At 42.1% G+C, this 23,209-nt stretch overlaps 1 protein-coding gene across 1 annotated transcript in view; it reads right to left on the minus strand.

Annotated features, from left to right (window-relative positions):
* Positions 1–1,360: 1,360 nt before the first annotated feature.
* The window catches only part of LOC139720303 (uncharacterized), a 66,130-nt gene continuing 44,281 nt past the window's right edge, over positions 1,361–23,209 (minus strand). The window contains exon 3 of the mRNA XM_071631666.1: positions 1,361–7,193. Coding sequence (XP_071487767.1) covers positions 2,043–7,193 — 5,151 coding nt within the window. The 3' untranslated portion in view covers positions 1,361–2,042. The remainder of the gene's footprint in view (positions 7,194–23,209) is intronic.

The following is a 23,209-nucleotide window of genomic DNA, read 5'->3' on the forward strand; positions in this document are numbered from 1 at the left end:
ATGCCATACAGATAACCCATTCAAATTCAAGTCTATATAATAGGTGAGTTGCTAAAATGTGGTTATACACTGTACGTCACTTTCCAAATACAGGAGAAAGGCTACAGAGCTTTTACAAGCCCTTCTGCTGTGGAAGCAAGGAAAAATGGCAAACTAATACTTACAACACACATGAAATCAATGGTATATACTCCACACTAAATGCATGTTAACTTAGAATTCCTTGACACTCTACATTCTAATATCACGGTGACACACACACACACATACATTATATTTTTACGCTACTTTTTGATCACTATCAATGAGTACACACAAACCTGAGAAAGAGAAAAGAAATGGGGAATATGTAAAAAGCCTTATTTCAAGTTTCAGTTTTACAAGAAATATCCTTTATGTTCCAATGTTACATATGCATGTATTTTCAACATACATATCAATTTACAAGTTCAAAGACTTCACAAAATGTTAATCTGCCTTGAAAAGTTACATTATGGTACAGGCATCAATAATGAATCTGAAAAATAGTTGTTTGTCTCCCATTAGGGACATATCAAAGAATGTGAACAGTGAGCGAAAGTGTCACAAAATTTCTTGGCACTAATTTGTCTGCACGAAACTTCCGATCAGTGTCATTCCTTTGGACTCATTCAGCAAAAGATATTGCAGCTGTATTTTCAAAATCTTACTGAAAAGCATGCTTGACTACAGAAATATACATGACAAGTGCATGGACATAATGTTAAGTAGTGAAATAAACAATATATTAGAGAAATGTGCATGCTTATTTTGTTCTTTGTTCAACACTCTGAAAAGACTTTCTGTACAGCGAGAAAAACAGAAAGAACATCAAATATTAGGCTTTGAGCACCACTGCAACTCTCATCGTTATCAAACATTTGCTTTTCCTATTGTACTTGCCTCTTGGCCAATATAAATGTGTTTCCTGTGTTCGAATCTCTACTTCTCACAATTACAAAGTATGCTTCAAAAGCACTCTTTTAAAAATTACAAGACAAAAATTGACCCTCTCCATGCCTAATCTTGCACAGTAAATGTTGAAAGTTTGTACTTTGAGCAGAAAAGTGTGATCCTTTCATTAGTCATCTCTGTACAGTGGAGACTCTGTTCACACTAATAAGTACACTGGTCACACCACCTACTCCATGAAAAAAAAATAAGCACTTTTCCCCATTTCAACATAGTAATAGTCATGACATGAGGAAGACTCTCTAATAATTTTCATGTCAATATAATCTCACTGCTATGATAATTCACTTGCCATTGAAATGACAGCATAGACAACCCCATCTTTACCCTTATCTTTTATCCGCACAGGGAACACAACAGTCATTAAAAAAAACCACCAAAAAAACAAACAAACCAACAACATATTTCTCAATTATAACACCACACAATGTTTGGAGAGTGAGCTCTGAAACAATAACGCAGATCTTAATCTTGTGCCTTCACTATTTCAAGGTGCTCTCTCCATAGCCCAATTTCATGACAATAACATTATATAGACATACATTTCTATATCTTTGTATATATTGCATCACAAGTCTCAGAAAAAAAAAGGTTTAAACAAGATTTTATATGATACAGAATGGATAGAAGGCACAAAGGACCAATAGGCAGTCAATCTGGAAAAGAGACACTAAGGCATTGGAATGTGTGAATTAGAAAGCAAGAAAATATATGGAAGAAGGATCTAGATTTGGTAAGTAAACTTTCAAGCATTGTACATGTGTATAGAAAAGAGAAGGTACCAAGAAAGCTGGTATCAAGTAAAAAGTGGTAATCAAGTGTTTACGCGAATTAGGAATGTACATGTCACAATTGTATTGATACCAGATACACCAAATATTTCTCTGCGTTTTTACGATGTTAACATTTGTTGATTAAAACAACTGGAACACTTTTTAACACACATAATCTTAGAGTTGGTACTGTTGATTGAGATAGGTATGTACAAGAAATGTCACATCAGGGTACACAACTGCAGCAACACAATCGCGAATGCACCAAGATGACATGATCTAACTGTCAGCGACACCAAGCAGTCTTGCTGCAGAATCAGCAGACTCCAACATTTGATCTAAAACTGACGCATCCTGGATGCCAAGCAAGTTTGAGATGATGTCGCTGTTCTTCTCCTCACCCTGCCCTCCAGAAAAGACATCCGATGGGTTGGCAACATCCTGCGCCACAAGGGAGTCCTCATCTTCCAGAAAACTTGCCATGTACAATCCTTGCTGCTGCTGCTTCTGCTGTTGTTGTCCAGATTTCTTGCCCGCACTCCTCTGGCTGTCTCGATCCTGTGAAGAGGTTGGAGACCTAGGATTCAGCATGGGGATGCCATCCTCGTAACCCTCTGGAGCATAGCCATTTACCTCGTCATTCTTGAGTTGAATGTCCGAGTTCAGCCAGTTCTCAACAGCCATCAGTTTGTCACTGTTTCCCTGCAGGTCAATCACAGCCCCCGACATCAGAGCCTCGTCAAGCTTGGGGCACTTGGTCTTCTTCATTGCTTGGGAGCCACCAGATCTCTTCCTGTTGCTCTCACTGGCCTTGAAAGAAACAGGCGTGCCATTCCTGCTGTCTCTCAAGGAATCTCCCATTGCACTAACGCTGTCACCGAGATTAAGGGAAGTGTTAGACAAATCCTCAAGCTCCTGATCAGGGTGTTCAGCAATCTTGCTACTGCCAGTCTTCACATCTTCGCCATTCACGAGTCCATTTTTCAAGCTGCTCTCGCAATCTTCTCGCAAGTCAGTATTGTTCAATTCATCCTTCTTCTTCCGGTGTAACTTTATCATGTGTCTCTGGCAATTAAACTTGGTGGTGAATGTGGCTTTGCAGTCCGTGCAATGATATGGATGCTCCACCTCATGTACCTTCTCATGTCTCTCAAGAGTAAGTGCAGTCTTAAACCGCTTGCAGCACTGGGTACACTCAAACTGGGCCCGACTTTTCTTCCCCTTGGTAGGTCTTGGATTTGTTGATTGGCTCCCATGGGACAGTGCTTGAGAGCCAGAAGGTACTTTGGATGAGCATTCTTGCTCGCCATCTTCTGAACCCTGCTGATCATCTTCCATTTCCTTATCTTCAGCATCATTTTTCTCACTTTGGTCTTTGTCTTCCTCTCCTACCTGATCATCTGGATCATCGTCAGCTTCTGCTACCCTCTGTTCTTCTCCATCAGCAAGATCTTCATACTCTGTGCCACCATTAGCAAGCCCTTCTTCCTCATCTTCTGCAGCAGAATTGTCAGCTGGAGTGCGTGAGGACACAGACAGGTCTGTGGCAGCTGCAGCAATGTTGCTTTTGTTCACAAACATCTTCACTTTCAGTGCACTGAATTTAGGCTTTGACTTTTTCTTGAAATTTGATTTAGACTGCAGTGACAAGTCTGTGTGGGCATCACTTTTGAATTTCTTGTCTGCAGCATCACCAGTTGTTGACAGGCACAGAGGTGTATCTGATGTCAGTTTGCTCTCCAGCTTCTTGCTCACAATGTCTATGGATGTGGAAGCCACCTTCTTAGCCTCTGGGTAGATGGTAGAGAAGTTGATGTGTGGGTGGCTCTGTTCATAGTGGGACTGAAGCTGCGTCCTGGTGGTGCACTTGAACTCCTTGCACTCTGGGCACATAAAGGGCTGGTCTTGACCGCCTGGAACAGAGCCTCCTAAGCTGCCAGGTCTAGCACCACCATGTCTCCGCACAATGTGCCTCTCGCAGTTGGACTTTGTGGAGAAGTTGGCCCCACACTGAGGGCACTGGTATGGCTTGAGACCAGTATGGGTGAGGATGTGACGACGCAAGGAGCTGATCCACGGGAAACGACGTCCACAGTAGGGACAACACTGCTTGCTTTCAAACTTGTTTCCTTTTTTCTCTTTCTTGTCCTCCTCCTCCTTCTTAACAGCATTCTGCTCTTCTGTTAACTGGTCTTCCACAATCTGTAGCTCACCTTCCTGCTCATACTCAGGTAAATATTGATCTGAGGATGTATCCTCCTGTTTCACAGATGTACTCAAATCAATAGAGTCATCGGCAAAGTGTTCCACCTGACTGTTATCATCATTGCCTTCAAGAGATTCATCAGTATCACCATCTGCCCTCATTTCTGGGGGGTCTCCCGTGATGTTGGCAAATATCTCGTCTCTCTCATCATCCTTGCTGTCACTGTCTGCTTGATGGAAAATTTCGCCTACTGTGATAGGAGATCTTGTTTCTGGTGGGGACAGGAATGGCTTGAAGTGATTTGAATCAGTAGCAGCCAGCATCTTGCTAACGCTGGCCAGTTCTCCACTCGAGTCTGAGCCCATGCTGTTGTGGGGTGAAGGACCTAGCTTAACCTGCTGAGAGGCACCAACAGGCGTATTTGGTGACACCATCGGGATTTGAGTCTTTGGTGCTCTTGGAGAATACCTCAAACCAGACGCAGACTTGGCCATGAGCTTGAACTGCATAGGTGTAGCACTCTTGGGAATGAAAGACTGCTGGGTTTTCTGCGGTTCTACGTTACTGTGTCGACGCATAATGTGGGCATCTAGATTTGTCTGGAAAGTAAAAGCTGCTGCACAATACATACAGCGGAATGGCCTTTCATCTGTGTGGGTGCGAATGTGAGTCTTTAAATGCGTACCACGTTGGAATGTCATTGTGCAGTGGGGGCAAACTAAGGCATCAATGGTCTCACTGTAGAACTTCCTGTAGACCTCTTTAAAGCGATACATCCCTGCGGAACTGGTTGTTCTTACAGTCAGATTCTGAGGAAGCTCTGACTTTGGCATGGACAAATCTATTGGACTATCCTCAGTATATATTGACGTTCTTCTTTGAGTGGGAATAGCAGAGTTGCTCTTCTCCTCTTGGTTCTTTTTCAAACTGAAATCTAGAGGCTCCACCTGCTCTCCTTGATCATTCAAGACTGGGGAGTCAGAAGTTGATTCTTTCTTCAGATCCTTGATGATAGGTGCACTCTCATCTTCCTCATGCTGATAAACAGTGATGAAAGACTCGACCTCGTCTGAATTGACTTCAGTGTGCCGTTTCAAGATGTGGCGAGCACAATTGCTGAGGCTGCTGAACCCTACTTGGCATTTGGTGCATGTGAAGGGCTTCTGGGGTGTCTTTTCATGGACTCGCAAATGATTCTGGAGATCCCTGAAAAACTTGAAATCCCTATTGCAGATCTTGCAGACTGTGCATGGAGAGCTGTACTTGTTTTCATTTTCATGCTTCGGAACTGGGTTGTGGATGATAACCTCTTCAGCCTCTTCTTTGGTTTTCTTCTCGTGGCGTTTTCTCACATGGCGCTCACAGTTGGCTTTGGTGGTGAAGGCAAAGTCGCACAGCTTGCAGGCATAGGGACGCTCTCCACTGTGGGTGCGCATGTGACGAACAAGTGTACTCTTATCAGCACTGGCATATTCACACAGCATGCATTTATAAGGCATGAGACCCATGTGGCTACGGGTGTGGACTTTCAAGGTGCTGGCAAAAGGGAAGACTTTCTTGCAGTATTTGCAGACATGGGTACCTTTCTTTTTATTGGAAGGTGAAGAAAGATCACATGGCTCTTCATCAATTTCCTCAAGGGATTCTGAATAGGCACCATCTGTCTCTGTCAAGGATACCTCTCCATCTTGATCCTGATGGTCCTCTTTGGCAAACTCTCTTGGTGTGTGCATCTCCTGAGCAATGTCTCCAGACTTAGGCTCGGTGTTACAATGGTTGACTGCCTGGGCAGCCTCAGAGAGCTTTGATTCTGCTTTGACACACGGAAGGATGCTGCTTGCTGTCATACCTTTGACTGGGGACAACTTCAGTGGTGCCGCACAACTCTGACGTGGGGGTATCTGAGCAGCCAAGGGATTGGAGAAATGCTTAACACCAAGAAGAGGGGAGGCTTGCAGCTGTTGCTGGAGCAATGAGGTATTCCCTTTCTCTGAAGGTGACAGAGCTGGTCTGTTAAGCATACTGTTGAGTATTGGTGCTGTGCGCGTACTGTCTGCAGTTTCTGGTTGATTGGTCTTCTCAGGTGACTGCGGAGGAGACCGTGGTTTCAAATTCAGGGCTGCAAGAAACTCCTGGCGTGCAGCTTCCTCATTTTCAGCCAGCTTGTCCTCGCTGTCAGTGAGATCTGTGATCATATCCTGGCTGTTGGAATGTGATTTTTCCTGATGTAGCTTTAAGGCACTTTGACATGGAAACAATTTATTGCATTCACTGTATGTACATTTACTCTCCATGTTGTTTGTTTGCGGGGAATGCTTCTCACACCACACTTGTGCGATGAGGGGAAATTTAGGGGAAGAGAATTCAACAAAACTCAGCTCAGACATGGTCAGACCTGCCTTCTCAGCCATGATGTTGGAGAGGGCCTGCTTCGAGAAATTGTTTGACTTATTCTTCCTGTGTGCCATTTGAACATGCATGCGAAGGCCCTTCTGGTTCTTGAAAGACGCGTCACATATCACGCACTTCAGTACTTTGTTCGGATGTTGCTCGATGTGTGTTTGGAGTCCGTACCGACATAAGAATGTCTTATTGCATATGGGACACAAGAGCTCTTCCTCTTTCTTCTCCTCGCCAGCAACATCGCTCTCCTCCCGCTCCTTTGCATCACTGGACAGATCCATTGGTTGGTCCGAGATGTACGGAGGTAGCTCTTCACTCTGGATGCTCTTTGCAAGAGGCACTTTCAAGATGGTTGTCACCTTTTTCTCAACCAATTTCTTCTCACCTACATTCAGCTTCTTCTTAGGGGACTGGTTCTCCATTTGCGGGGAGTAATCTGCATCTATGTTTTCCAACACTCTCCTGGAGGGAACTCGCTTGCGGGGCTTGGCGTAGTCGTGCTTCACCACATAGTCTGGAGGTGGCAGCTCGCCACCCTTCTCGTGGGTCCGAAGGTGTCGGTGCATGTTGCCGTTGGTGGTGAAAGACATGGAGCAGAGCGGACAGGTGAACGGGCGCTCCCCAGAATGGATGAGCATGTGCCGATCCAGGGAACTGGTGGAGCTGAGTTTCTTGCCACAGATATTGCATGAGTGCGAGCTTGCAGTGTTGTGGGTGCGAACGTGTAGCGTCAGCTCATGAGCCGTCGGGAACTCCACGCCACACACCTGGCACGTGAGTGACTCCGGTGATTCAAATGGCCGGCGCCGTTTCATTGAGTTCTGAAAAGAAAAAAAAATATTGAAAAAAAGGTATGAGATTCTACCCTACATAAATTTTTGACAGCTTTGAATATAGCAGGCTGCCCTCTACAGAGTCTGTTGCTAACACTACAAGGCACCGAAATGTGATGGCTTCATTTGAGATTTTAGATTGAGATGCAACAGACATTGCTGTATCTTCTCACTGCAAAGATGATATGGAAAACACACACAAACATTGCACAGGATCTCAATGAGCAATGCATGGGAAAGGAAACGGAGTACAACTTGCTTACAGTTGTCATACATTCACATTAACTTGTGGCACACAGGTGACAGGATTTGTCTCAAACCAAACCAAACAGACAATGAATGGTCACAATACATTCTTTAGATTTTCAGTAGATTATGCCAACCCCAAACTCCAGAAACTTCTGAGAATCGATTACTAGTCAGACCCCAAATAAAAAGACAAAAACCTACTGCAAAATCTCCAATCAGGTATCTGTCTCGAAGATTGGCAATTTATAGAAACATGAGGGTCTAGTCAGCCTCAGTCAATGACTACTGTAATCGAACATAAAAAAGTGCAGCCTGTTTCTCCACAGAAGAAAAAAAAAACAACAACAAACAAACGAATAAACATGTGCGAGCCATAAGTACAATACTGCTTTCCTCTAGAATGAAAAAAATACACAAAAACACAAATGTGAAAGTATTTGCGATGCAGTTTCACAAACAGATTTTGATTTTACTCACAGATCTCAGGCCTGCCAGAAAGTAGGAAATATTGACTTGCTGGGAAACCCTATGCAAGAGAGTAAGCAAGGGACCTCGATATCATGATGATTAACGTGTAACTTATTACTGTAATTAAAGAAGGAATGCTGGGGTCAATTCCAAGCTGACGAAAATGAGACACAACGTCTGCCTTTTGCTCAGGCTGTATGGCTGGGAAGGGCCCCAGAGTGGGGAGGCGTCGTGGGCTTTCATGTTTGGAACTTTGGGACGGGCGGGCACACTCAAAACACGTTCGTGGGTGAGGCTCACGACTGAAATGACATCTAACCGCACTGTGGTACAATTGCAAATCTCCTACGGATTTGATGGCTATGGATGTGCGGCATTCAGTCAGTGGTGTAGAAGGGGCTCACAACCTTTTTCCTCTTTTTGTGTTTGCTTTTATAAGCACAGAGTACACTAAATGTATTGCTGCCGTTTTGTCTTGGTTGCATGTGGTTGCTGTAATGAAAAAGTTGTGTGCTGTGCTGTTTCTCTGCTATGGCTCAAAATCAGACACTGAACCAGCTCGGGGTCTGGGTTAAGTGTGAGAAGCGATGCTGTCAGTGCATTGTATGCTAAAGATGATGATGTAATGATGACTGATGCAACACAGAGAACCACTAGGACCCAGAAGAGAGGAGGGAGAGGACACACATCCATCAAAAACTTGTCAAGGGTTGTCCATTTCTCCAGGGGCAGGGAAAGGGGGAAGCAAGCAAGGGGAGGGGTGATAAGAAGGGCAAGGGGGAGGGGGAGAAAAGAAGGAGAGGGAGAAAGGAGGGGGAGGGGGGAAAGGGAGTAGAACAGGGTGAGCAGAAGGAGAGGGGTAAGTGAGAAACAGGGGTAACACTTGTTGGAAAAATGCTGTGGAAGTTCTCCAAGCCTACATGGGCCCTGCAACTAAGACTGGTAATCCCTCCACAGTGGAGCTTCGATATCACTTGAGTAGTTCATTGGCAAAATTGCAGACATTTTCATATGTCGACAACAAAATTTGGACCCCTTTTCTTGAGAGAACTGAAAGAACTCCTGAAAGTGGAGAAAATAAAAAGTGATTCACAAGATACTTTGAAACTTCGTGTATGTACTTAAACCCAAATTTGGTATTATAGCTACAATTGTCATACACTATGCTAGATTATCTCTGGTAGTAAAGGTTCCTATTTGACTAAGCTACAGGTCATATGCAAATTTGATAGGCCTACATATTCATTCATAATGCACACACATAAAATAGATGTGTGCATAAAAATATATCTTAAAAAATGCACACAGCAAACTACCAGGACAGGAGTTGACAATATCATTCAATAGTTTATGAGTTTCACCTGGATGCTAAACAAAATCTTTTAGCCAATCCTGACATTTAAAAGCCCAATTCGTCAAATATTCTTGGTGGATTCCTATGCACGACACCTTTGCTATGGTTTCATTGGTAAACAACATGATTGTATGTCTTTTGTCTTCATAAATATTTGAATTATATTAGCATTTGTTATATTATTATATTATACATGAATTGGCATGTGATAAATGCAAAGTTTGTACGTCCCTTTAGAGAAGAATAACTGCCTAAATGTAATTTAAGCTTCTTTGCCATGCCACAGAAAAAAGCTGATAGCTCATTACCTCCAAATAAATAACCAATGTGAAAACAATTCTTCACAGAAAGCACAGAACTCGCTGGCAACACTATCCATCATTTAGAAATGCGCCTGATGTAGAGTGCGAAACTTTTTGGGAGAGGGGGAAACAGCAAAAACTCAAGGACTGCGAGAGATTACGAATAAATCTTACTCCCCAATGCCTGACATGTAACCCCCACTGTTACCATGGCAACTGCAGGGCTATGTGCACTATTTCATCACGGCAGCAGCAGCGGCGGAGGAGAAAGAGAGAGAGAGAAATGAGGGGCGAGCGAGAGACAGTATCAGGCGAGGCGAGCAAAGATGAATATTACATTACGAACACACCCTAGATTTGTAACGCAGTCAGGATGTGTGTCAAATTCTCATGTTCACAAAGAGCGCTGAATTTCTCCATAAAGTACAGATTAACCATTGGGCATAATCCTAGGGTGGCTAGATTGAGATATCATTGCATAAGTACAGCATTTGCATCCTCCCCTGCTTTAAGTGAAGGGTCATTTCCACAGACTTACAGTGTAACCGTGGTGAACTTTTCAACAACAAAGCGCCAGCACTTAAAGTTCTTGATGAAGCAGTGAAGTTGTATGCTAAAGATGAAGATGTTTGACCGGTACAAAATAGCAGCACTACTGTACTAAATCTACATTTCCCTACATTGCATACTCTCACAGCATAGTCACAACCACGAATGGAATAGGTGATGTGAAAATAACACACCCTGCAGGAGCGGCCTCGCATGTGACATTTTGTGAGAGGTTTTGTGCCCCAAAACCTTGCCTACACATCCTATATATATAGTGGCTGCAAGAAACTGTACATTCACTGAAGGGCTTTGTCATGGACAGAAGAATTGTACCACTGCTTTTCACAACCAGTTTCATGTAGAGGGTGGCTGCGCAGGCCATGTCTTGTTCCAACACAGGTACTGGTAACACCAGGCCCCCATTTCACAAAAAGTTGATATGATAGCAGCTCTTGCTGGAATGGCAATTGTCATGATAACAACAGGAATTCCAGCCTCCTGATTGGCTGTTGCTACGGGAAGTTGCCATTCCAGCAAGAGTTGCTATCCTAACATCTTTTATGAAATGGGGCCCAGACCAGCAGCCACTAGTTGTTGTAGTCTTAATGGACATCAAGAAAAGGTTGCAGTCCTTGGATGCTCCGGTTGTGGCAAAATTGTCATTGTCGTTGCTAAGTTAGTATTGCACAGTGATTTCATAGCTACTTGCCTCCCAGTTTTAACAAAAAATCTATCACTCTTCACTGTTACCACATTGGTGAATTTTCACATGCACATTTGCTGGTAGCCAGTGGTATACATATAAATTATATGTAAAAATATGGAATTTTTCAAATATTTTGATGGAATCTAATTTGGTGCAACCAATCATTCTATTACCATGAAGTGTCTATGATGAGTGATATACATTTTCTTTAATACTCACATGTTTCCACATTTCATCACAACAATCTACGGTAACCTATCTCATCAAACATCTCTACAGTCCCACTGACTAAGACCGGTGTCGTCTGCATGGTTGCATAATGGCATGATGATCTTCATGAAAGTTTTCAGGTATGCACAAAAGGCTATACCTGAAGTGAAACAGAGGCAACTATGCATGCATGGACAGGAAATGATGGAAAACTCCCATAATAGATTGCCCACATGATCACCATTGTCATTTTGTGAATACCCATGTAAGAGTCATTTACACCTGAGGGGTGTTTCATAAAGCTGTTCGTAAAGTTACGAACAACTTATGAGCGACTGGTGATCAGTTCTTGTGCTGAATTATGAAAATTCTGGTAAGTATAACAGAACTGATTACCAGACGCTCGTAAGTTGTTCGTAACTTTACGAACAGCTTTATGAAACAGGACCCTGCACTGAAATACTACGAGTTTTCATGCATTTTGTGATTTTTGCAGAGTGTTTCCTATGATTACATGTACCCAAGCAATATACAACAATTCAAAGCTTGCAAATTTTGGGGAATATCATAAAATTACAGTTGTGTTTATTACATGCCCTTTAAAGATAACATTTGATGACATGTGTGTTATAAAGCCTACAGTCAAATAAGGTCTGGACAAAAGTGATACTTTCAGGAAAACAACTCCCCAGTATTCTAGTCCAACATACCCATATCCATGCAGGCAGTCTTTGCAAACAGTCTTTGGCAACAATTCTTTGGAATTTTGTTTTTACTGGAAATCAGTCTTGTGAATACAAGCATTGAGAATTCAAAATTTGAAAGAAATATCCATCTCTTTCACTCTGAACACTTTTTTTAAAAGCCAAAACCTTCACAGATTGTATTCTTGGATCATTGAAAGTGAGGGCTGCACTTCTCTTCACAGGCCTCACAATCATTACAAAATTGAATTTGAAAGCTGGCTACAAACATCAGAATAGCCTGGGGTCTAGTGTACAGGGATGTGCATTGCAAGTAAGAGGTGCTACCACGGCAAAGTTTGGGTTGAAGAAGGTCAAATGTCAAGGAAATGTTTTCATTGCAAACATGAAGTGAGACAAAAGAAAAATAATAAACAAAATGAAACTTTGAGTTAAATCACATAATAATCATGAATAAGAAAGTTGTGATTTTTAAGTCATCTTAAGTGACACTGTTTCCATCTAGGTCTAAGATTTTCTGAAGGGTAAAGATATTAACTCTTCTAATGTCTGGATTATTGTTCTTTGTGTTGTTGTTTTTCTTTGACAAACTGACAAAAAAAAAAGACCACTAACAACTACCAACTGTGTGTATTCATCTCAGCCCAGGCCTCACTGACAATTAATTATACTGTCATATGAAATCATCTGTCTCATCATTGTGAAATGAGGGGAACCAACAAGAATACTCCTCTCTCTCTCTCTCATGATGTGTCTAAAAGCTTGACAAAGGTTCAACGTGGCTACGAGACAGATTGAAAACAAAAATAAAAAAAATCCGTCCATACATAATTATCTGACGTCGCCTCCTCTCCAACATTTTTCCTCCATCCGACGACGGAGGGAGACAGTTGCCAAGAAATGAAAATGATTACCTAAAATTAGCTTGAAATTGGCCTTGGAAGAGGGACAGAACTTGGCAGACCAGGATAAATTGTGTTTCTGCAACTCAAAGATACACCCCATGAAGTGAACCATGAGCTCCAAGTTGGTATTAAACGTTTTCACTTCATGGTAATACTCCTTTGGAAGAAGGCCTCTGCAGTTCATTCAACATTGAACTACACACTTGTCACTGTAACTGACCATTCCCTCTGGTAACAGGCATTGCGTGCAGTCCTATTTATGTGACTATATAATTATGTGTAAACTTTCGTTTATTCATACTGAAATTCTTCTCTAATGAGAACTCAAAAATCATAGGCTGAACTTTGACCTTTATAGTAAACATCATATTTTCTTACAACTACCAAGCCAAGCCCTATTCATTATGTTTCAAGCCGAGGATTAAAACTTCACTATTAAGTGAACTAGTGCTTTATTAGAAACCACAACAAAGGAAGACAAACTGGAGTGATCAACACCATCTCATCCAGGCAATCTTTGAAGTATGTTGTTTAAGTAACTTATTTAAGTCTTGCACTAAACAAAACATATTTCATACATATTTTCAGCAAGAGCAAGGGGGTCTCTATGTATTTACTCTCAAACTACTTGTCTGTGGAGTACCCATTCCACACATGTTAATAACAGCCACATGGTTCTGCTCTTGTTCGAAACTTTAAAACTCATCCTTAACACGCGCAAATACAGTCAGAATATCACTTTAAGATACAGTTTTGCACAAGATTAGCCCAGGCTATAAATTGGAAGGATCAAGAGTGGCCGAGGATACAATCCTGATCTATGAACAGGCCCTGACCTACACAATCGTTGTGGAAACAGTACAGTAAAAGTACGTATAAAATAACGATTACACTGCTGCCTCTCCAGGCAGATGAGGAGCGGGGGAGCGCACTGTGAAAGTATACACGCAACCAGTACATGTCACGGGATGGGAAGAGACAATGGACTACTCATCGCTGCAAGGTTAGCAGATGCAAGATGGCCAAGTTTTGGGTGCATTCATCAAAGGCAGCACGAAAGAGAAACTGAGGGAGAGGAGAGGGGAGGGAGGGTACAGCGAGAATGAGAAAGACAAAGATAGATAGGGACAGCTGAAGGACAGATCAGGATACATGGATGTAAATGATGAAGGGGGGAAAAATACAGAAGATAACTTGAGAAACAACATCTATATAAGGAGATGGAAGGAATGCATGTGTATAGAGGGGATGGAAAGAGAGCAAACACTACTGACACAGGCAAAGACAATCGAGGAATAGAGAGGATTGGTTAGATGAGGCTAAGAAGAACGGGGAGATGTCATCACACCTCCCTGCTCAGAACAAGAATATGAGACTACTGAGAAACTGAGACAAGGGCTAAGGAGAGACATGTGATTAGAGAGATAAAGAGGGTGGGGGGGGGTAAGGTAAGTATCTTTAAGCATCTTAAGTCAAGGGGGGGGGGGAATGGAGGATATCCAGCATAGAGGATAATGGCTGCAATCTTCAGCTCACTGTGCTCTAGCCTCACACACCCATTGACTGTTCTGATCCCCCCCCCACCCTTACCCCTCCTCACCCCCTTCCTCTCCCCCCTCCTCAAATGACAGCATCCTGCAGGCCAGCCTCATCATGTGACTCTGCTCCTGGAGGTTGTTATGCCAGGCGAGGGGCGGCAGGGGAGAGAGAAAGAGGGGGGAGAGAGAGAGCTCACTCGCTCTCTTGCGCGGCTAGAGAGCCGCGCGAGGAGAGTCGCTAACAGGGAGGATGTGGAGATTGGCACAAGTAAATTAAACATCCTGTCGAAGAGGAGCAGCAGCGGCAGCATCCCAACCCCACAGGTCGAGTGCCTCACTGCAGCCAGGCCCATGCTCTCATCTGAGCACCCAGTCTGCCCCCATTTTTTTTTTTTCCTTTGCGGGCTGGAAGGGAGGGTCGCGTCAGTCATCTGTGATAAGCCTTTGTCTCATTGATAAAGAGTGGTGTTTACTCATCGCTACAAGTCTTTTCTCTCTCCCTCTCTTTCTCTCTACTTGCTCTACATTGTTCAGTGAGATTGTACGATGGAAGTCTTTTGGTACTATCATCATTGTCGATATTTACTGAATGTTCATCAGAGCCTGTTGATGTGGTGCTTCTTTTGAGATCTACAAGTCCGTAAATGTGACCCTAAGATAAACATGTTTTAAATGGAAAGAATATGTGTGCACAACACAATGCCAAGATTATAAACTATAACACTAATGAAAGAGAAATAATTTTCTCATATTTTTCCTCATGTAGTGCCCCAGTTACGTTCCTATCCATAAGTCAAAGAGAGATGCTCTAGTACCTGGTATCTCTTGGAATACTACAGCATTTGACTTGCAGCCCAAATCATTCCCCATCTATCCAAATTGTCATACTGTAAAGCAACAAATTTTATGAGAGTGAACATTTGCAAGATTAGAATGCGCATGCATAAGTTCTTGTCTACACGATATGCATTGAGTGCCAGTGTCAATTCACAGAAATCTCATGCCACGAAAATGTCTCGCTTTACAGTAGTTGGATACTGTCATCACATGAACGACTCCTATCAGAGACATTCACTTCCTTTGAAAAGATACATAGATCTACAAACTTCTTGCCAAACTTTTGCAGCTCTCTTAAAATCAATTTCTTTAGCTGCATAACCCATCCTTATTAGCATCATCCCACTGGCCTACAGAAAAAGTCAAAGTAGTTTTCTCTTTTTATTCTTTTCTTCTCATTTCCTCCCCCCCCCCCCCCCCCACCCCCTGAGTCTGAGTCGACAGCACAGAAGGTCTCTCTTATGATTCATTTCTCAGGTCGGATTAGGATGCAAAGTTCGTTATCGAGGCATCACAGGCGGCCCACTGGCGACCTACGCGGGAGATGCCCTGTGCGCGATGCATGTGTACGGCTGTATGCCATGTTGTGAGATGTGGCAGTACTAGCTGTTGCTGTGGTTATGTCAGAGTGTGTGTGTGTGTGTGTGTGTGCAGATAGGATGCTAACAAGTTACATGACAGTCTCTAACCAGAGAAATTGCCACAGCAACACAAAGTAAAAATAAGCCATTGGGTGCACCCATGGAAAAAGTTTTCATCAGAGCATATAGAAACATGAGGTCACACACATTACTATTCATTCCTTATTTTTTCTGGTGTGTTTTCTTTTCTTTTCTGCTTTTATCATGGGGGGGCGGAGAGGGGAGGTAGGGTATGCTTGTGGCTTGAAAAGATCACTAGATCATGGTCAGATTTTCAAACTTGTGATCATTATCATGGAACTGTGGGCCATGTTGAATTGCCTGTTCCTTAAAATTCTAATGTTAGATTTATTTCTGTATGAGCGTAACTTTTCTCAACAATGTTACACATCCATTTCACACAGTCACCATGGGCAAGTAGGATTTGCCTCCAAATAGTGCATGACGCGAACACTTGTACACATCTGTATGAAATAAACACCTAAATATTCACTTGTAAGCAGGGAGCATGTTTTGATGCTGTTGTTTTTCTGACAATTAGCAAACCTTTACATTTTAGGAACAAATCCACTATCACATCTGTTTCGGGGGGGGGGGGGGGGGAGGGAATGACTCCTTCACAGTTGTAGCTCCCTTAAAGACATCAGAAAAAGGTATACACAGGAAATTATAAGACTCTCAACAAAATTATATATATGACTGGGAAAAAAAAAGATAAAATAGAATAAGATTTTGACATGCCCAATTTTTTTCATGTTACTGAGAGAAGTGATAAAAAATTCAACTTGGGACACGTATAATTTTCAGTGACTTCATTTCTGCCACACACATAAATTAAACATGCAACTACCAGACAGATATTTCTATGGTTCGATCCCTTCCCATCACACCTTTTTTTTTGGATACTTCCATAGTTCGCCTTGACGATGTTGCAGTCGGGATGAACAAACTTTAATCCAGCAGGCCGGCGGCCAACAAAGTGGGGGCTCTGCTGCAACAAGTGGTATTCATGGCTAACAAATAAGTGAGCACAATGGATGATCAGCTCGCATCAATAACAGGAAACTTGAAGTTGAAAGCACAAACCAACAGACAAACTGCGATACGTGTAAAGTAAAGGGAAAAAAAATTGAACTCCCTAGTCTACCATCAAGACTTGTACATTTTTCACTGCCTTCAAGATGGTCCACATGAGAAATTTGAAGTCCACTTCTGATTCAAAGATCTAAGTGCGTACCTAACTATCAAAATAATGAAGTCCTCATTCATGATGGTAAAGCAAAGATAGATTGTCACAGTAGAAAAATGATTGGGAATTGGAAACCAAAAGTCTGGTGGTAAAGACTAAATGGACACACAGGAGCAAACAGGGGAAGGTTGCAGCGTACCGAATGAGCAAGCTGTGTGATTCTGCACTGAAAACATGTTTGTCATGCTAGGAACAGCAACTTCCTAACCTCCCATTTCCACTTCATACCTAGGGGGTGTTTTATCATCCTTGTTTCCTTGCCGTGTCAGCTTGATGAAAAGAACAGACAGACAAACCCGCTCTCTGGATGTACAGCGCAGGATGGTTCAATGTATGGATTTTTAATGTTTTGAACTGAGCTCATAAGTTGCATGTTGACCAATCGTGGTCATGTTGAATACAAGTTTGCAATCACAGAATTCATACAACTTTTAAAGTCATCTACATATCCTCTCCTCCAGAGTAGAATAAATCAAAATGAAGATCCTTCTCTTACTTTGACTGTAAAGGGAAGTTTGAGTATGTCAAATAATTTGTGCCAATTTGATGACATATGTTGCACAATCGGTGTTAAGATGCCAGGAAAATGAAGCCTGAAGCAATGGCTTTGCATGAGAGCAACATTGGGTATCAGATGATGTGGGGTAGTCTTAATAGCATTATGTTCTTCACAAAGCTGCACAGAGCGCAAATTGGTGAGATACTGCAAGGATTTCCTGTGAAAGCCCATAATAACATTGATTGTACTTAGTTCCTCCACTCTTCTTTAAACTAAACTAGTATCCACTGTGGATATCGGTATTGTGAAACTTCAATCACGTTCACAATGGGGGGGGGGGGGGGAGGGAATGCCTGCATTGAGGGGAAAGCTGTGGCATAGCAACAGCTCAGTGCAGAGATGACGCTGCTACCAACCACCGGTGTCGACCGAGAGAGAAGACATCTTGTCCGCGGGAGGAAAGCGGACAGGAAAAGCAATATTTGTTTCACGTGGAGAGATGGGACACTGCGGCTGCTTGGAGGAAGTGGCGCAGTGAATCCGACGCTAGTTTACCTCGTGTGCAGAAACAATCAGGAACCATGCACTCTGGACCCGCCTCCATCTAGACTTTGATAATAGCCTGGTCTCAAGACTCTTCCCAATTGTTTTCTCTCACTCATCCCTCCAACCACAGCCAACAATCAACCTCTTTCTCACTCCCAAACAAAACAGAGAAACAAGCAAAACAACACAAATGCATATATGCAACATCACTCACATCAAGCACACAGTTGGAGTAGAGCTAAATATCATTAACTTTTTAAGGAGGCTGTCGAGTCTTGGCTTCATTGCTTTTTGGTACAACTTACGTGTTGTACTTCTGCCCATCCAATAATCCTAAAAGACAATGGAAGAGACTAATTCTGAACTTTAGAGAGAAAGAATCAATCTGATCCTAAATAGTTACAGTAGGAGGTTTAGAGGCCACAAAAAGGGTGAGATATCAACACTGCAAATGCATGGAATATCAAATGGATCAGTAGAAAACATGACAAATGCAACAAAGTATAGATGCACTATTTCATTTTCAAGCACTACTTTTGTAAACTACAATTTGTACTAGAATGAGTATTGTGGAGGAACTGATGCAGCATTTTACAAAACTGGCATGAAACTTGCAGGGATAGAAAAAAAAAGGTCGAGTAACTCAAGACCAAAATAGAGTGTTGTGAATGGTACTTGCAACGGAACAAAACTTGGCATGGGAGAGCATCAATAGAGGGGATGATTCAAGCGATATTTTTTGTTGGCGTTGTCAAGCACAAGCTTGCAATAATCTCAACACGAAGGATGCAGGGGAGGATGACAATGAGTCACTTGAAGATGATAATACGATAGAGATCTAAGTCGGAAGATACGGATGAAGAGAGAGAAAAAAATAAAGAACGATGCAGAATGGGAGGGGTACACAAAGACGGAGGAGGAAGAGGAGTCCATGAAAAAGAAGAGGAAAAAAGAAGCAGGAGATGATGATGATGATGATGATGACGCCAAAGATTACAGGGGTAATAAGAGTGTTTGCTGTAGTGATGGTGGCGATGTTCAGAGATTCGGAGGAGGCTCATCTGCGAGAATAATTAAGCACCTTCCCTCCTTTCAGGTACACAACATCAATGATAATCAAACATGGTAGAACAGTATTCAGTTCCTTTCAAATGCCCAACAGGAAATGTTTAACATCCCAGCGGACAATAGTTTGCTACAATCATCTGGTATCAAGTACCAATGAACTAGGAAGGTTTCTTGGGAGTACATATGCATGGTATATGTACTATCTTACATGCATGACCGCAGTCACTTTGGAGGATGATATCTACCGTGTAGTTTCATTTTCCTAGGAATGTGTGGAGGCGGTTGTGTACCACTTCCATGACACTAAACCAGACAGTTATCATTCCTATCCTGCATGTACATCAGGCTCTGGAAACAATTTGATGTACAATTGAACTTTCAACTGACTTGATTTACAATGCAAATTACCCTCTCAAATGCCCTTTAGGATTCCTTTCATGTCTAACTTGCATGCATTTCAACACGCAACAAGTTTGAGATGCACTTCTCATTACGCCCTGCCTACAGGTAGGGTCAGGGTATAGCAGAAATCTTGTGGACATGAACCGCATTCTGATTGCATAAGACATCAAGGCCTATTTTGTGCACCTAGAAATTTAATTTGCAGCCCTCTCTCCTTTTACTTTTGTAAAAAATCTTTGTGGATAGTTTTGAGCCAAGGCGGCTTTTGTGACTCTTTGTCGGGGACGAATCAATTGTGACGTGCAATCCTGGTTCTATTCCACACTCTGAGAAGCGGATGAGAGACGATCACATGACATGATACTCATCTTCCCTGCAGCACAGACTCGTCATGCAGGGAGTACCAGCAGATATATCCCACCACTGAATGGCAGATTATATGTAAACCATTGCAAGTAATGGCTTTCACTGGATGAAAACAAACAACTGGTTGGCAATCAAATCAAATGGCAACCATCTATAAACATGTTTGTAATAAGAAACGTAAATCTAGGGATGACATTCCCTTTTTATATTGTCTGATATCACAAATACAGGTATTCTGGCCAAAATTCCACTGATTTCAAAGACTATAGAATTGCACTGATACTACAACATGCACTGAATTATGTTATTATATCTTATATAAGAGAGAGAAAGAGGAAGAGATGGGAGAGAAAAAATTTGGTGAAAAGGAGGGATATTCTTAAATCATGTATGACATATGATAATAACCACAGTGTGAAAAAAGTTTAAAGCAAAACCGCAGCAAACTGAAAGACCTCCAATAAGTTTGTGTGTAAATGCATCAGTGGCAAATTCATTGAGGCCCCCAGTGGCATCCCGGGAGTGTGAACGGACCCCATTGTGCTGCCAGGAGTGTTCCAGGAAGTGGAGCTGAAGATCACCTCGGGAGGCTGTCTGGCGGTGCACTTCCCGAGAGGGAGATCACGAGGGAGAGATTGAGAAAGAAGGCACACATGTACAGCAGTCTAGCATTGATAGGACAGTCAACTGGCCCATTCCAAGAGTGACCCCGAAGTGGTCAGGCGTCGGAAAAAACACAATGGATACCCACCAGAATAGGCATGGGCTGGTCAATTCTTGTCAGTAACAGAAGTGGCTTCTTGAACTGGAAAATTTCATAGAATCTACTCCCTTCTCTCTGCTGCCCCCCCCCCCCCCCCCAATAATAAGAAAAATACTGTAAAATACTGTTTTCTGGAATGTGCTACTTGTCATTGTTCCGAAATCAGCATAGAAGGAAAGACTCTCATAAAACTTCACTTCTTACTAAAGCTTCAGGTGATACTTTATCTTGTATATTTAGTTTTATGAAGAAAAAAAATAATAAACATATTTCAGATCTGTCACAAATCAGATAGATGGAACAGGTCTTTGGATGTTCAAGAAAGTGAAGAAGATGTAAAAAGAAGTCTGATCATTTTTACATGGCCATATTGGGAGGTACACCAGGTCCTGGGTATAACTATATGAAATGGCTCCTGTTGTCCATGATATCAAGGGCAAATATCATCCACAGGATGAAATTTCCTGGAAATGACAGGGCGGGGCTACTTTACCCCTGTGGCAGCAATGATGTATTTATTGATAGAATGTCCTTATTTTGACTTTACACAGTCCTTCACCTGCAGCACCTATACAAACCTGAGTTGCATTAGAATGAATTTTTCAAATTTAGGTAAAGCTGTTGCAATGATCGATGGAGATCGATGTCCATCAGTAGGTCACAGAGAAAAGTTCTTTTCTTCACACGCCAAACTACATGTATCTCTCAGGCAGCACATAGCTACTCCTCAGGTAGTTTCCGCAGGTGTCTTTTAGCAAGATGCAAAGATTACAACATCAGGAGCATGGGGGGGGGGAGATGGTTTAAGAAAGAAACATTGAATGCAATCAATTCACATTTATAGATAGAGGTATCAACTGAGAGATGATACATCTGAGGGATATTGCATTTAAAGCCCTATGACAGCTTTGGAAAGCCAATTCCATTCAAAATTGAGAAACGGTAAAGTTTTGCTATTCCTGCATAGTTGTACATTGTTACCGAAGACGACATCTATGTTCTTGCCGATACTTCTCCATTAATAGAAGGAAATTGCTACACATCCAGGTCTTGACAAAATAACAACACATAAATTCTTTCTTTTTTCTGACAGTCCCACATATTGAAAACCTCTGTGCCCTGTAGCATGCTGACAGCCTCCAGCATATATTTTAATTCTGTCGTCTACACTGTGCTGTTCCACATGTTGAAGAAAAGTTGTGATTGGGGGTGGGGGGGTTAACTACACTGCACCCAGACAGGTAACTTATATTGTAGCTAGTTTCTCCTAAAATCAGACTTTGCTGCCCAGGCATAAGGAGACCTCCTATAGATATATTTAGAACTGGTAGTAGGTACTTTTAATAGCAGTTGTGCTGAAAGCTGCATCGACATCTGGAGTCATCTTCAGGAACAGAGAGTGAGAAAAGATGCTTGTAGGCCCGCCCCTCCACTATTATTTCCGCATCTAAATCCAGGACACACTGTTTGAGGTTATCCAAGGAGGAATACTCCTGACATCAATTCCAACAGGTTTCAGCTGATACACTTCAGTAATATTAGAACACATTTTCTGAATGAAAGCAGACAAAATAAAAAGAAAAAAGGTATGCATGCAAGGTACGCATCATGCCTCCGTAAAAGTAAATGACCTGATTTGACCTTTAACATCGTGACATGATGGCCTGATCAACTGATGAGGAGCTGAAAAGTAGTCTGCATCCCAAGCAGCTACATTGTAGGAGTAGACAGCAAGGATACTACAGTAGAGCACATCGCTTCATGACAGGGTTCTTTAGAAAACCCCACATACATACCCACTTGTGAGCACAGTTAAAGGGTGTGTACAGTTCTGGTCGAGGTGAGGATTTAGCTTTTAACATTTTGCAAGATATTCAGAAACCACTCTATGAGATGTCGAGGAGCATGCAATATTTAAAAGGTATCAAAAGTTTATTTGATGAAAATCGGTTTTGAAATGGCTGAGATATCCAAAAACAAGGCGAAACAAAGAGATCCTAATAAAGTTGTGGCATGTCGCCTTTTATTATTATCACTTTTTTTGGATATCTCAGCCATTTGAAAACTAATTTTCATCAAATAAACATTGAATCCTTCTTAAAATTACATGCTCTTTCATATTTCATAAGAGGTTTCTCATTATCTCACTTAGAAATGTTCAAAACATGAATCCCTTACTTCGACCAGTACTGTACAGTCCCTTTAAAATGAATGCGTGCTTACCCATTACATCTCTATGTGCTATGGACACTTAGCCAAAATGCCACATACTGGCACTCATTTTGGTAGTGGAAGAAAGCAATTGTTGTATTGCCCTGCAATTGATGGGCTAATTCTGATGAACGACAGCCCTTGTGTTGACTAATACGGAATCACTCCCCACAAGATGTGTGTAATGTAAATTAATGGGCTTTTGTCCCTATCAATTATGCCTTGCCAATTCATTCACATGCATCTCAGAATATGAAACTTAGAACTCTCTTTATTTATCTCATCCTAAGACATGTTCTGAATGTCCAATCACACTGAGCCAGCTTTCAGTGACAATATGGTATGTGGCAGTATATGGTTCTGCCTCAAAAATGCATCCACATCTACAGTGTATTTCCTATTCGTGGATGTACTGGAAGGATGACCAACACATGACC

The sequence above is a fragment of the Diadema antillarum genome, unplaced genomic scaffold (assembly GCF_040938485.1).
Source record: "Diadema antillarum isolate AM-2024a unplaced genomic scaffold, OU_Dant_1.0 scf00000126, whole genome shotgun sequence".
Lineage (NCBI taxonomy): Eukaryota > Metazoa > Echinodermata > Echinoidea > Diadematoida > Diadematidae > Diadema > Diadema antillarum.